This window comes from Chlamydotis macqueenii, chromosome 1 (assembly GCF_036417535.1).
Source record: "Chlamydotis macqueenii isolate bChlMac1 chromosome 1, bChlMac1.mat, whole genome shotgun sequence".
In the NCBI taxonomy this organism is placed as follows: domain Eukaryota; kingdom Metazoa; phylum Chordata; class Aves; order Otidiformes; family Otididae; genus Chlamydotis; species Chlamydotis macqueenii.
Genome location: NC_141556.1, coordinates 190,202,851 through 190,216,961, shown reverse-complemented (window position 1 = coordinate 190,216,961; position 14,111 = coordinate 190,202,851). Strand labels below are relative to the sequence as shown.

General features: G+C 45.7%; 2 protein-coding genes across 3 annotated transcripts in view; one reads left to right on the top strand and one right to left on the bottom strand.

The window, feature by feature from the left end:
* Window positions 1-14,111, top strand: part of NBEA (neurobeachin) — a 509,094-nt gene that overhangs the window by 350,318 nt on the left and 144,665 nt on the right. For both annotated transcript variants that reach the window (XM_086771979.1, XM_086771978.1), the window contains exon 40: window positions 2,465-2,601. In XM_086771979.1, the coding sequence (XP_086628105.1) occupies window positions 2,465-2,601 (137 nt within the window). The remainder of the gene's footprint in view (window positions 1-2,464; window positions 2,602-14,111) is intronic.
* On the bottom strand, window positions 4,450-7,173 carry MAB21L1 (mab-21 like 1). Its single transcript, XM_010119280.2, has one exon. The coding sequence runs from the start codon at window positions 6,417-6,419 to the stop codon at window positions 5,340-5,342; it is 1,080 nt and encodes a 359-aa protein (XP_010117582.1). The 5' UTR covers window positions 6,420-7,173; the 3' UTR covers window positions 4,450-5,339.

The following is a 14,111-nucleotide window of genomic DNA, read 5'->3' as shown; positions in this document are numbered from 1 at the left end:
TTCCCCTGCATTCAGTAAGGGGCGAAGGAGTGCATGGCCCCTTTCCCTCCACACCCACCCCCTGCTTTTGCAGCTTTGCCCCCTCCTCCAGTACGTGAGTGCATTCCGCTAGCCGGGGTGCACCTATTGTCTTCTCCTGGATGTCAGATTATAGGTTTTGGCCTTTTGACCATTAAATAGCAGTGGCTTTTTTTTTTTTTTTTTTTTTTTTTTTTCCACACAACACCACCAGGGAAAAGAGGTAATTGGATTAAATTGATGGTCTTCCTGCTGGGATTCAGCAAAGCCCACAAACGCCTCCTTAAAATGATAGAATATCTGGTCGTTTCCCGGACGCGTCTTCCGAAGGCGCTTTTCTTCCCCGCAGAAAGGCCCGAGTGCCCATCACCGTGCGGCGGGCTGGGCTGCGGGGAAGGGAGAGGGGAGGACCGGGCCGCTCAGTTTGAGAGGGCAAGTGCTTCTGCAGGGCAGGGAGCCGCCGGCTGCCCACACCCCGCTCCCGTACACACAAAGAAAGGGGGCCTGGGGAATAGAAACCCAAATCCACTTGTAAATCGTACAAGAGAATCGGGCGTAATTACTTGAGCAACCTAGATTAAGATTGATGAGGTTTTAAAGCGGCGTTTCAGATCGATCGCCCTGACCTCTGGAGCCTGCGGCCGGGCTTCCCCGACTGGGCTGGGCTGGGCTCGCCTAGGCTGGATTTGCCTGAGCTCGGCTCCTTTCTCCCCGCGAAGGGAGGGAGAGAAGATGGAGGCAAGACGAGAAGAGCAGCAGAGCAAGGCTGGCGCATGTGATTCCGATCAGCTGACTGGGGTCAAGAGGCTACCCCAGTTTATTAGGAGATGGAAAACAATAAAATGAAAGAAAATAGAGTTTGTATCAATATTATCCAGCCTGCCACGCTGGGCTGCTGAAAGCTGTCACTGAAACTGTGCAGTTTAGCTTCCCCTTGTACACACAGTAATCCATGCCTTCCTCTTTATTTATTTTGCAGTGTAAATGACAAAACATTGTGCAATACGGTCTCAGATTGGGTGTTACAGTAAAGTAAAACATTAACAACATGACAGTTAGATGCGCCGATACAGGACTAATTTGGGCTCAGTGAGTAATTTGAAGTGTAGCTTGCAAGATCTGGTAGTAAAGTGTGCATGCGGTGCTGGGAGAGGAGGAAAGGTTGCCTCCATGGCTGTTAGCCCTGGTGCGAGCTGCAGCCCAGGCCTCGCCTCGGCCGCACCAGGCCCTCCGGACAGGCGCTGCCTTCGTCCCCAGAGAAGACAGCAGCTGGAAGCATCCCCAGGCACGCTCTGCCATCTCAGCAAGGTCTGCCTTACTGCAGAGGAGATTTTAGCTGCATAAACCCACCAAACCCTTTTTAGCGTTCACTGGGATGATCGGTCTGCCAGTTTCTGAAAGGTGCGCCCATCGGATGCCATACGCAGTTGCTCAGAATTCAGGCTTTTATTACTGGGATGTCAGACGTGTGTTTGTGCACACATGTGGATGCGTGTGTTTATAGATGTGTCTACAAATTACCCTACATGCTTTAGTGGTTAAATCTAGAAGAGTTTTTTTTACATTTAATCTTTTCTTTTAATTAGAGCAAGTGAGCTTCCTAAACACCGACACTGTCGCCTTTAATGGTAGATTGCATTCATATTGAAGATAAAATGGTGAAAAAGTGATCCCCTGTTGTCTTTTGAGTTAAAGCAGAAGGTTTTTTTCCTGAATTAAAACCTAACAGTTTGTGCGGAGAAAGCTGCCTTTTACAATAGGTTTTCCCCATCCCATCTTTTCGGTGCCCATGCAAGCGTCTCGTTAAGGAATATACTTGAGCGAAATATTGTTACAGTAATTTTAAAAGGATTACGCGACAGCAAGTTGAAATTAAAAATGATCTTGCCGTAAATATACTTAACGATGCTAGCCTTTGTGTGCGTGTGGTACTGAAGTAGGTTTAAAAAAAAAAAAAAAAAGGCAATATTTCGTGATACTTTCGGAGTTGAGGTCCAGACCCCAGAGTTAAAAACAATGCCCCCAAGCTTCGGGGGGTCGGGGCGGCGGGCAGGGGCTGCGGGTTGCAGGCCAGGCCGCGGGGACCAGGCCGGAGCTGGGTGTAAGGAGCGGCCGCTCTCGCACATAAACATCGGCAGCGTTAACGAGGAGCGAAAGAGCACCAAAAGAGAAGGGACCTATTTCTAAGAGGCAGCTGGTTTTCCCCTCTAACCCCTCTGAATTTCGCTGCCGGCTGATTTCTTTCGCAACCCCCCTCCTGGAGCTCACAAACCCGCTTGGCTCCCGGCTGCGGACGGCGGGCAGGAGGGGGACGGACACGGGGGTCTGCGGGCAGAGCTTGTGAGGGGTCTCGCGTGGTGGAGGGAAGGACGGGGAAGGACCGAGGCCACCGGGAATGGGATGGGGCGGGAGGCTCCGAGCTGACGCGGTTGCCGTTGCCTTGCAGGCCCCGTGGTGCTCAGCACACCGGCACAGCTTATCGCCCCTGTGGTGGTGGCCAAGGGGACGCTCTCCATCACCACCACCGAAATCTACTTCGAGGTGGACGAGGATGACCAGGCCTTCAAGAAGATCGACCCCAAGGTGAGTGCGCGGTCCCGGTCCTGTCCCCGGTCCCAGCCCCCGTGTGCCGGGGCCGCCTCCTCCCTCCAAACTCCGCTTCCGTCTGCTGCCTCTTGCTGCGTTTTATCGGGGGGGGGGGGGGGGGGGGGGAAGCGCTATGTATTAATGATGTTAAATCCTCTGTTACGGCAGCGTGCGCGTTTTCCAACAGCCTTTCGCTCAGTGCCTTTGTATGGAGGCGGTCAGATTTAGTAGTTAAGCCAATTGCTCTGAAATCCCTGGAGGGAGCAGCAGTCTCAGCCCGCAGAGCTCCCGAGCTACAGCGGAGGGTTTTACCTCTTCCGAGGATAGCGGAGAATCCCGTTATCTCAAGAACGTTAGTTCCCGTATAAGAAAACACGGCGCATTTGAGTAAACACTGCTGAAATGCAAGTTAATGCTTATTTTCTGGGGCGGGGGAATGGAAGGGGAAATAGGCACGTACCCAAGACTTGATTCCTGGGAAAGCTCTGGGTTGTTTTTTTTTTTTTCTGAAGTCATTTACTACTACCAACTCCCCAGCGCCGCCCCCCCCCACCCCCCTCCCCTCTTCCGCGAAAAACTTGAGCCCAGCTGCAGCAGAGCCAGGGTGCGTGACTTGGGCAGAAACCTTTGCGTGGCTCCCTCCCCGCGGGAGCGGAGCGGGGGCTGCCGCGGGGGAGGGGTGGGGGGAGAGCAGACGGGAGGGACCTTCGTTACAGGGCTCCTCTCCCCCGCATCTCTTTTTATTCTTATCACTGTTTCTTTATTTCTTTGTTATGGGGCTGGGAAATGTTAGAAGGGAGAAAATATAGGAGGTATTTTTACAAAGACTTCGAGGTTTGTTTTTTTTTTTTTTTCCTGCAGAAATATCATAAATAATTTCCAAGAAAATGCTAGCGACCTCATCTGAATGTGGTTGTAATAAGGTGATTTCTCTTTGACGGATAATTTCTCAAACTCGAAACTTTCTTCTCAGTGCTGGGGAAAAAAAAAAAAAAAGATTCTGTCACAATCGCTGGGTATAACGGTTTTGTTAAAGTGGTCTCACTGGAAATAGTTGCTAGTGGGTGTTACAGAGGCGATCGGCCTCTTTCAGCACTTGTTGACTGTTAAGGTACTACAGAAAATCCGCGTTGTTATTTTGCGTTTTGCTTTTAAAGCCTTTTTAAAGAAACGCGCACGGGGAAGGACCAGGCACTGCGGCACGGAGAGGGAGTTTCGGGTTGCTGGCAGTTTTGTAGGCACGTACATGTTATTCCCTCTGAATGCCCTGGGAGCGCAGGGGCTTGATTTCTGGGAGTGCAACCGGCAGTCTTATCCCATTCATAACGGATTTGTAGGTCAGAAGTAATATTGTTGTTCACTTTATTGGTGCCGGCTTGAACCTTTCACCTATAAATTTTATTTTCTTCTCTATTACTACTTGCGCCAAAATGCTGCTTTTATCGGGCTCACTGCTTATTCGGTACACTGGCTGCTTCAGGGATGTGTTGTGTTCCCTCAGCTTTGTTCAAAACTGAGCAGAAACACATCAGCGCTATGTAGTAAACCTTTGGAAAACAGATTTCTTCTCTTTCTGACGGCTAAAAAAGTGTTACTGCATTAATAACTACATCGGTGTCTGACAGTTGCTGATGGTCATCTGGAGCTAAATTCTAACGTGTTTGTACCACCACTGTTTCCCTGTTCTACAAAACTATTCAACGTGCAAAATCAGGCGGCTGCCCTTAAGTTTGCTGCTTTGCAGGATTTAAGCAACTATCAACAGAAAGGCAAAATTGACAAAATGCAGCTGCCTCTGGTTTTTCAAGTAGAAAACTTGATCTGGTATTGAAACGCTTACCCATATGCATTTTACTTCATTTATTAGCTTGTAATTAAATAAATCAGCAACAGAAATTAAAATCTAAATCACAAAAGGTAATTATCCAGTGTATTTCAAGTGCATTTTCAAATATATAATTCCAATATTCAAGCGTTATTATATAAGCAGAATCCAAATTTCTTTTGAATATATTTAAATAACATTTCAAGTATATTTATGGAATGTTAGAAATAGAACAAGCAATATATATGAAACGAAAAATGTAAACTTGTTAAGTTCAGACACTTCAAAAGACAATTAACAAAAGTACCATGATAAAATCTACCTTTTTAAACGGTATCTTCTCTTTAGCAGAAAATGTCCTTGAAGTATCCAAAATGGCAATTTAACGTCTGTTCACCAAATCACAAAATACCAACATCCACAATTTCAAAGACAATGTGAGATCACAATACTTGATACAAATTAAAAGGTACAATAGGGTTTGTTCAGATGGCATATCCAAATAGCTTTTACTCACAGAAGGTTTACATAAAAATACCGGGTTTTGTTATAATCCGTTGGTGCCGTTTCTACGCGGAATGGTCACAATCATGTTAAATTACAGCCAATTTTGCTTTCCGGGTAGCATACTTGCTTTTTTTTTTTTTTTTCTTTCTTTTTTTTCCCCTTGTTTTGTTTTTTGTTTTTGTTTTTCACGGGGAACTGCAAAACTGTGACGAAGATAAGAGGAACGATACTTGCTGTTCTTATTTGCTTTTCTTTGCGAAGAGCGTAAGCTATATTCCTTTCTTAAAAGAGAACACGGTTTCCATTGTCAGGTGGAAATACTTGACTTTTCGAACAGGAGGCAGCTTAAACTTCATCGGGAAATAAGCAGATTTATCGGTCGGGCCGGTTTCGTAGTCACCCCCTAAAGTTTCTCCAAACTTTTCGGGTTGGTAAGTATTTCCCTAGCCAGTCGCCACGTTTGTTTGGCCGCATTTTCCAGGGCCGAGTGAGGTTTGCCCTGAAAGAGGTCTAAGTTGGGCAAGAAGTAGTGCGGGCACCTCCTGCACTGGAGGCAGGAGATGAGCTGCAGTAAAATCCCATTGAGCCGGTCCCCCAGGCACGACTCGTCCCAGTCCGATTCGCGGGGATGCTTTTCGCACTCGTATGAAACCAGAGTCTTCATGTGATAATTATTCAGGGGCTGGCCCGGCAGCTCCAGGTGACGGTCCCGTAAGGTTTTGAGGATGGAGAGGCATTTCTTCCTGCAGCCGCCCATCTGCAGTCTGTTCTCGGCTTCTGCGAACTGCAGCACCCAGGCATCGCTCTCGGCCGAGCTCTGCTTGCCGGCTAGCGAGTGGCATTCCTTGGACAGGAGGTTGAAGCCTTCCGCCTTGACCTCCGCCACCCTGTTGGGTCCCGGCCAGGGGATGTGGGGCAACGGCCAGTGGGCAGCGCTCCGCGGCCAGATCCCCGTGCATTTGAACGCCGGCGTGATCTGCACCACGTACCTGTCCCTGATTCTCAGCTTCACCTCGCTGGTGTCCGCCACCATCTTTACCACGTCTCTGTAACTGCACTTATCCACGGCTTGGGCCACCAGAGTCTGGAATCTGGACCGGATTTTGCGAGCGGAGAGGTAGCCAGACGCCGTGATGAACTCCACCCAGAGGGACATGCTCCTCTTGCGCCCGTCGCTTAACTTTAACACCGCGCAGCCCGGCAAGGAGCCGTCGTCCACGAAGTTGAAAACCCCCATTTGGTTCAGGTACAGCACGACTTCGAACTCCGTGGGGGAGATGACTTCCAGCCCCTCGTAGCGGTTGTCCATCTCGTTCAGGGAACTGATGAAGCGAGGCTCCTGCACCTCCACCTCCTTCAGCACGTCCGACACCACTTTGCAGACTTCGCGGATCGTTTTGGCGATGGCAGCTTTCCTGGCTTGGCATTTCTCGTTGTAGTATTTATTCAGATGGTACACCAGCTTGGCCTGGGCCGCGATCATGTTGGGGCAGAGATCCGGATTGTATACCGGAGTCTCGCAATAGGCTGTGGGATCCAATGCGGCTGCTAAGGCTGGAGCCAACTTCAGAGGAGAAACAGGCTGCCGCACTCTGAAATGTAACAAATGGAGTTGGTTTGGGTTTGTTTTTTTTTGTTTTTTTTTTTTTCAAAATGCGCTGGGGCTGCTGCTCCTCAGATGCTCTCTTCCTGCTTTTTTAGATCAGCCGTCTTGAAGTGTGTGTGGCGGTGGGGGGGCGGGAGGGGGGGCGGGCGGGGGACTGGAGGGGGCGATATTTTTCCTCCCCCTTTTTTTAAAGGGTCCGTGAGTGAGAGGAAAGCATCGAGAGCTGCACCTTCCCCAGCAGCAAGAAAAACAAAAGTTGCACTGAGACACAGCGAGGCTTCCAGTAGTAAAAATAATAAAACCTCTTCGTATTTATTTATGTTTTCCCGTAGTAATCACTGCGTGTGCGCCGGGCGGTTAATCAGATGGTGGAAAAAAAGTGCCGTGTGTGTGTGTGTATATGTCAGAAGAAGCTGGCTGTTGGTTTGTATAAGAGCCCAGATGCACTCGTGTGGAAATTATAAAGGCAGGGCCAGGCAGGCGGGCGGCCAATCGCCACTGGGCTCGTCACTGCAGCCTCTTTCAGCTCAAACCCGTCTAATTAATCCCTCTCTAGGAGATAGATATGTATACACACACACACGCACACGCACGCAGGCACATACAGAAAGGTAGAAGGTTACTGGCAGAAAAAAACCGCCCCGGTCATCTGTACGCTCGGAAATCAAGAGAAATCGCTCTCCTCTGGGTGTAACTTGAAGGGTATTGACGTTTCGAAAGGACTTGGCAAAACCCTGCCGCTCCGCGCTGAATCCCTACGTGGCTGCCCACGGCCGAGGCGGGAATGCAGGTGTATGATGGGCATCCATCAGCTCGGGAGCTGCAGGCCGGGCTCGCTCCTGCAGCAGCGGAGCCGTGAATTCATTAACTCACACTTGGCGGCACATCACGCTGTCCTTTCCTCCTGATAGTTGTCTTTAACGGCAAGCGAGAAGTTGTTGGTGTTTGGTTGTTTGGTTTTTTTGTGTGTGTTTTTGTTTTTTGGTGGTGGTTGGTTTTTGTTGTTTTTTTTTTTTTTTGTTTGCTTTTTTTTTTCCTCTCTCTCGTGAACCGGCCGGTGAACAAGGCAGCAGATTCACGGCAAATTTAGTGTCCTTTGGAATAAAATATTACGCAAAAGTCCACGATGCTTATTGTTTTAAAAGATTTTCAGGCGGGCTCTAATCGATTTTGAGGTTTAATGCGTTTCGGCATTGTCTCTGCCTTGCGTTTTGTGTTTGTAACTTCTGAAGGGAGAATCAATCGCTAAGCGTATCTGTCAGGTCTTTTTCACATTCCCTCCAGAAATAAAGTAGCAGATATGAACGGTAAATCTCATCTGCCAATTCTTAGCTTCGTTTTTACATTCTCTCTAGCGCTCCAATACGTGGTGAAGAGTGGATGTTCAGCTGCTTTTTGGGACGCACTAAAAGTACCTATTAATTTCAAACCTGGATCGCAGGGCGAGCCCTGCTAGCAAGCTGCGTTTAGTAAATGCGCACACGGGAGGGATGCTAGAGACTGCAAACACGCTGGCGTGCTACTCATCTGACAGTCTGGGGTTTCGTATGTATGTGGTGTGCAATTAGCGAATTTCTCCTTCGGTACCTTTAGTGTTAGTAATCAGGACCTTTATTTGCAAATAAGCTGGAGTGGAAAACTCTTCTGCTTTGCCGCATTTACTGAGCTTCACTTGAAAAGAAGCCTAAATATATATGCATTTTAAGAAAAAAAAAAAAGGCAGCAAAGCTTTTAATCGCTTGGAATCTTTACTGCCCGATTACTAATTCTTAAAGTAACTGTCACAGGCATATCTATCGCCAAGGAGAAGTCATAAGGCAAAGAACATCTCACGACATTTATTCAATGCATTAGTGCCACCAACTTTATTGCACACAGCGGGGAATTTCTGACTTGGTGCTTGGCTCGCTCGGGCGGGCGTTTCTGCCGGTGCTCCTCGCGCCGCTTCCTGGGAGGAAGCTGATGCAGGAATCGGTTTCTGCCCGTTAGGAAAGCAGGGTTGGAGGCTGTCTTGGGGCTCCTTGCTGAAAAACTGCAGGTGACAACTCGTCCCGAAGAGGCTTTCCCTCTTCTCGGCCGCAGCGCCGTCGGCGGAGCGGCGGCCGCTTCCCGGCTGTTTCGCCCAAACAGGAGCTGGTTTTCCCCAGGCTTTTCTCCCTCCACCGGGCAGTTTCCCGGCCGGGCGGCGGGCGGGACACGCGTGGCTCTCCGCGGCCGCGGCAGGTCCGCACAGCGCGCCCGGCTCCGGCACCTCCCCAGCCGCCTCCGCCGGCCGCTGCCCCCCCTCCCTGCTGGGCTGCGGGGGGCTCCCGGGGGCCGGCTCCCCCCGCCGGGCAGTCACGGGGGCCCTCGCTGGGTCCGACGGGACAGGCAGGCGCTTCCCCGCTGCTTCCGCAGGGGTGCACAGGGAACCTGTCCGCGGGGGCGGGGGCCGGCCCTCTCCCCCCTTCCGCGGGCTGTAGGCGGCCCGAGCAGCCGGCTACGGCGGCACTGCAGCGGGCCCCGTCGGCGGGCGGGGCGGGGGAGGCACCGACGAGGCCCGGGACGAGTCTCGCCCGCCCGCCCGCCCCTCGGGGCCGGGGGCGATGGCGATCGCACCCTGCCCTCAGACACGGGCGCGGCGTTGGCCGGAGCAGGAAAGAAAAGCAGCGAAGTTGAGGCCAACTCCAGCGGGGGGTCCCGGGGACCGCCTGGGGCGGGGGAAGAACGGCCCCGGCCGGCGCGGAACCTCCGGCCTTGCCTTGTCGGGGGCGGCCTCTTTGCGATTTAAATAAGAAGGAGCTCCTTCCCCGCGAGGTTACACACCAGCGCCGTGTGAAAACGAAAGTTAAAGGCGGCGGACAAAAGGTTGTCCCTGCCTCCCGTCTCCGCCGAGGGGAACAGCCCTTTCCGTGCAGAGGGGCCGCGCCGGCCCCAGTTCAGCTTTCCTGTCCCTTCAGCTGCCTCGGAGCTACACGTTAAGGACGGAAATGTTTCGGGCGAGGTTTTGTTTATTTTTGCCCCGTGGGTTTTAGCTCAGCAAATCCAGTTTCTAAAGGCAAAAGGCGCTAAATCGTACCTTTAAGCTGTCAATGGTCTTAATTTTCATAACCTGTCAGAATTACTTTAAATAAAAATTGCGTCTTATATGCTAAATCAGAACTTTCAATATATAATACGAAGATTAACCTATGATATCAAGTAATGCAGGTTATACGTATTTATCGTATCTTGGTAGCTGTGGGAAATACGAGCCTTAACCTTGGCTGGGCGATGTTTAGCACTAAAGGTTGCTATTGACTTCACTACATCATTTCATTTCACACATACAGAGCAAACAGTTGATAGTTTGAAAAAAAAAAAAAGGGGATTTAGGCATCGTTGACATCAGTCGACCACTGAAATGTAACTTGCTAAGGTGACCTGATCGTTTAACATGAAAAGAAGTTGTTGGCTTGGTTAGATTCCGAGAATGATTATCTATCTGACTATATATGATAGAAAAGATTAATATTTTCGAAGGTTCAGACCACTTACTGCAGGTAGTTTTCCTCTGCAGTTATTAACGTGTCCTTCGTAAATTATAAAAGTAAGGAACACCTTTCCATCACTGAGTTTTATTTTTATATGTATTGAGTTGTTCTGGAAAATTGAGATTAAAATCACCTCATTAAAATGGTGATTGATCATTTGTCACGATAAAGGTACCGTATGATATTGGTGACTTTTACCAAATTACTGTTTTCTAGATATTTTCCCCTAATTAGGGGGTACTATAGCAGCGTATGTTGAACTCTGCTTGTTATTTCAAATCTTTCAAACTACAGTGCCTTGTCACGTAGTGCTCATGTTAGCCAAAAAGCCAAATGATGTTGAAAATCTTTGACTGCAGGTACATCCCCAAAATGTAATTTGAAAAAAAAAAAAAGAAAGAAAAGAAAGTCACCATCCATAAATTTCACCAATAATTCCTTTTCATATGGTGAAAAGTGTGTGTTAAAGTGCACATGCAGATGCGCATGCACACAAAGTGCTTGCATTGATATCACTTTATATTTCTTATTATATAGTGATAGTTTTTCCACACACAACTGCTCATGAATTTTAAAGTTTTATGTTTTAATATCTGCCTTTTGCGCTAGGGAGCTAGGAAAAAAATGAAGCTGAGTTGATTAAATTATTTATCCCTACTCCTGGAGTGAGTTTGAAGGCTCATTGAATGTATCTGATTTCTTGGCTCTCTTTCTCCCCTTCCCCCCTCAATTCATCCTGGTTATTTCATCCATATCATCCTGCCAGCAACAATAAATTTACTTTTTTTTTTTTTTTTCAAGTAGGAAAACTAAAGACAGATATTTGTGCCGTGTTTGCTCTAAGTGTCACATTACATGAAATAGGCAGCATCATTTTTTTTTGAGATAGAAGTTGATGGTACCTGGAATTTTCTGTGTTCTTATTTGTAGTTGACTTTTTGACTACCCTTTCAAATTTAGGAACAAATGAAAAGTTAAGTTTAAATGTAAGATGCTGTAGTGTTTGCAAAAGTGCAATTGTAATGAACTTATACACTTCATTACTTAGATTTTTGGGTAGAAATTTCTGTATAAGGAGGTACACAAACATTTTTCTTGCTATATCTACAGTTTTCTACAAATGTTTTTTTTTACTTTTTTTAAAAAAAAATATGGTATAGCTCCTTTTTACAGTACACAATTAGCATTCATTAGTGTTAAATTTAACATGTGTATGTATTCTCTTCCCATTAAAAATAAAATTAAAAACATCATGAAAAGAGTTTGCATTACTGTTGGGCTTGGTCATCCTAGGTCTTACAGATGAACTGTTAATACTTTAAGTTCCTCTAATCTGCAATCTGTTAAGGGGAAAAAAAAAGTAATTGGTTTGTTTTCTTTAAAAAGTTACATCTCAAAAGTAAACATAGAGCTTGCGCAACTCTAATTTTAGCTAGAACCACAGAAACATTCAAGCAGGGAAAAAATGCATTGAATTATTCATTTGGTTCTCTTCTCCATCAGCTTCTCCAAAGCCAGACATTCCTTGAAGTACAGCGTTTTATTTAAGCAGTTCAACACTGGTTTTGGTTTTGTTTTTTTTTTTTAAAAAAAAAAAGATCTCCTGCTTGCAGAATGCTCTTTTCTGCTGAACTGCAAGAGAAGAGTGGAATCAGTGGGGATTAGCGCCTTTTAATCTACTACATCCGTAGTGGGTCATCCAACACTGCAGAACTCTCATTACTCTCGCATGCTGTATATGATTAAATGACTGAAAATATTCAACATTGACCTTGAAAATAAAGCTGTATGTGTTGGATGAGCAGCTTCCAAAGACTTTGTGTCTAAACTAACCTTTCCCCTTGGTAACTTCTAGCCTTGGAACACGTTGTCTGAGAGATGTCTGGAGCATTGGAAAATGGAAGTCGAAACTGAAGTGTGGGAGCATTTGAAATGTATCGTTATATAAATTATGGTGTCACTCAGCTTGTTCATGCTATATTTTATGAGTAAATCAACATCTTATCAGCCCATTGAACTGGGAGGGTGGTATGTCTTGAACATACTTACTTTTTTGACTGGTGGTTTTTGGTAAACTGATTTCATATCGGCAGGCAAACTAAACTACATCATCTTGTAGGTAGCTGCTAGACCTGTTGAAATAATCAGAAAACAGGTTGCTTAATGTCTTTGAACACTAGCTTATATGAAGCTGTAAGTAAGCATTATCTTTTCATATACATTTTTGTCAAGTTATGTGTTTATTGCAAATTTTCATGCTGCCAATAGTTGGGGCATCTTAACTAACTCAAAATGAAACTTGTCCTCTCCCCTTTCTATGGTGTGGGTATGGTAAATTACCTGTGTAACTCACTTTATCTTGATTTAGCTATAAAAAGACATGCCTAACATATTTCAATGCAGACTTCTATTTTTTAATGTAGTGTATAGCTTTCTGTTATTTTCTTTCCAAATAATGGTGAGGGGAGGAGTTGAGTGAGTTGGTCATGAGTGATTAATCCGTTTCATTGAACCTTATGAAGGCCTTGATCCTGCCAATGCACACATGGTTAGCAAAAGATTCAGCTGGTTCTGGTGAGGTCAGGAGCTACTTTGGGCTCACAGTTAAGTGCATGGGCAGTTATTTAAGGGATTAGGGCCAAAGTGGGATAATGCTTGGAGGCTAACTTACGAACAGTATGAAATAAGTGTGTCTTTAAGATATCTAAAGAATCAAATAGTGCACTGGTGAGGAAATAAGTTTTTGGCCCAAACATCTGCTCTTCTGTCAAGCAGAACTTCCCTATTAATTTCATTGTGTTTTAGCAGTAGTGTTGAATTAGCTTCTTGAGAAAGGACAGTGCTATTTTGTCCATATTTTTAACACGATGCTTCCACAAAAATGCTTTCCCTAATCTGCTCTGAAGCCTTTACGAGGAGGGTGAGGTTATTGAGAGAAAGGAATCAAAGATCATGCTTTTGAAATCTCAGAACTGTGTTTTTCATGTACTTTTGCGTATTCTGGACTATTTTTGTAACTCCCAATAGGTAGGGAATCTTTTAACAGTTTTAAATATAAGCAACCTACTTGTTAAAAACACTTATTCATTGGTCCTAAAATATCCCAGTTATAACTGTGATATAAACATGTCAACCAATTTATTAGTTAAGGAAGAAGGGGAGAGATCTCTTCAGGAAAAACTTGATGCTTAGATCTTTTGGCCTTTAAAATGTATTGATTTTCCCACCACTACTCTGAACCTTTTTTTTCTTAACTGATAGAACATTGTCATTGTAGGGTGTAATATTTTATCTAGGGGAGAATTGAGTCTTTTATTAGGAGCAGAAAATCACTCTAATTTTCCTCTTACTTGGGTTTGAAAATTTAACCTAGATCACCTACTGTCCTTCTTACTTTTCCCTACCCTTTTTTCAGCCCAGCTCTAGGATAGGATATAGAGAACTGGGTCCTTTGTGATATAGTGCCAGTGTCATTGAAATGAGAAAGACTACAGGAGTAACATGTAGTCTTGCAATTTCGTACGTCTCTGATACAATTGTTGAAAGAGAAATACTAACTGCTTATGGAAATATCTGTTTATCTTAAAGGAATGTTGCTATTGATTTGTCTTAATAGTAGAAATAGATTTTGCCATTTGAGCATATTACTGCTTATAATACATTGGTGCCATTGTAAAGAAGAAAAAAACTTACAGTTTATCTGTTAGGGTAGTGGCAGTGTTCTCTCTTAAGTCTCCTTAGTTTTAGATGGGGCAAAGGAGATCTCGGTATTATTTAACATTTCTGAATCTTCTTTATTTACAGGGAAACTTCCAGAAAAAAAAAATAGTCAACACTGATTTTAAGGGGGGGAATTTGTGTGATGTGATGTACTCAAGATACATGTAAATATATTAGTAACTATTTTTCACTTGGTCATTAAAGTGGTAATTTTAAAGTTCTGCAGTGTGTACAGGCCTATTAAGAGAGAAGTTTCTGTAATCATTATGATTCTGTCTTATTTTCAGAGAATGTTTTACCATCTCCATTTCTTGTTTTCTTCTGCAAATTGTTTCCA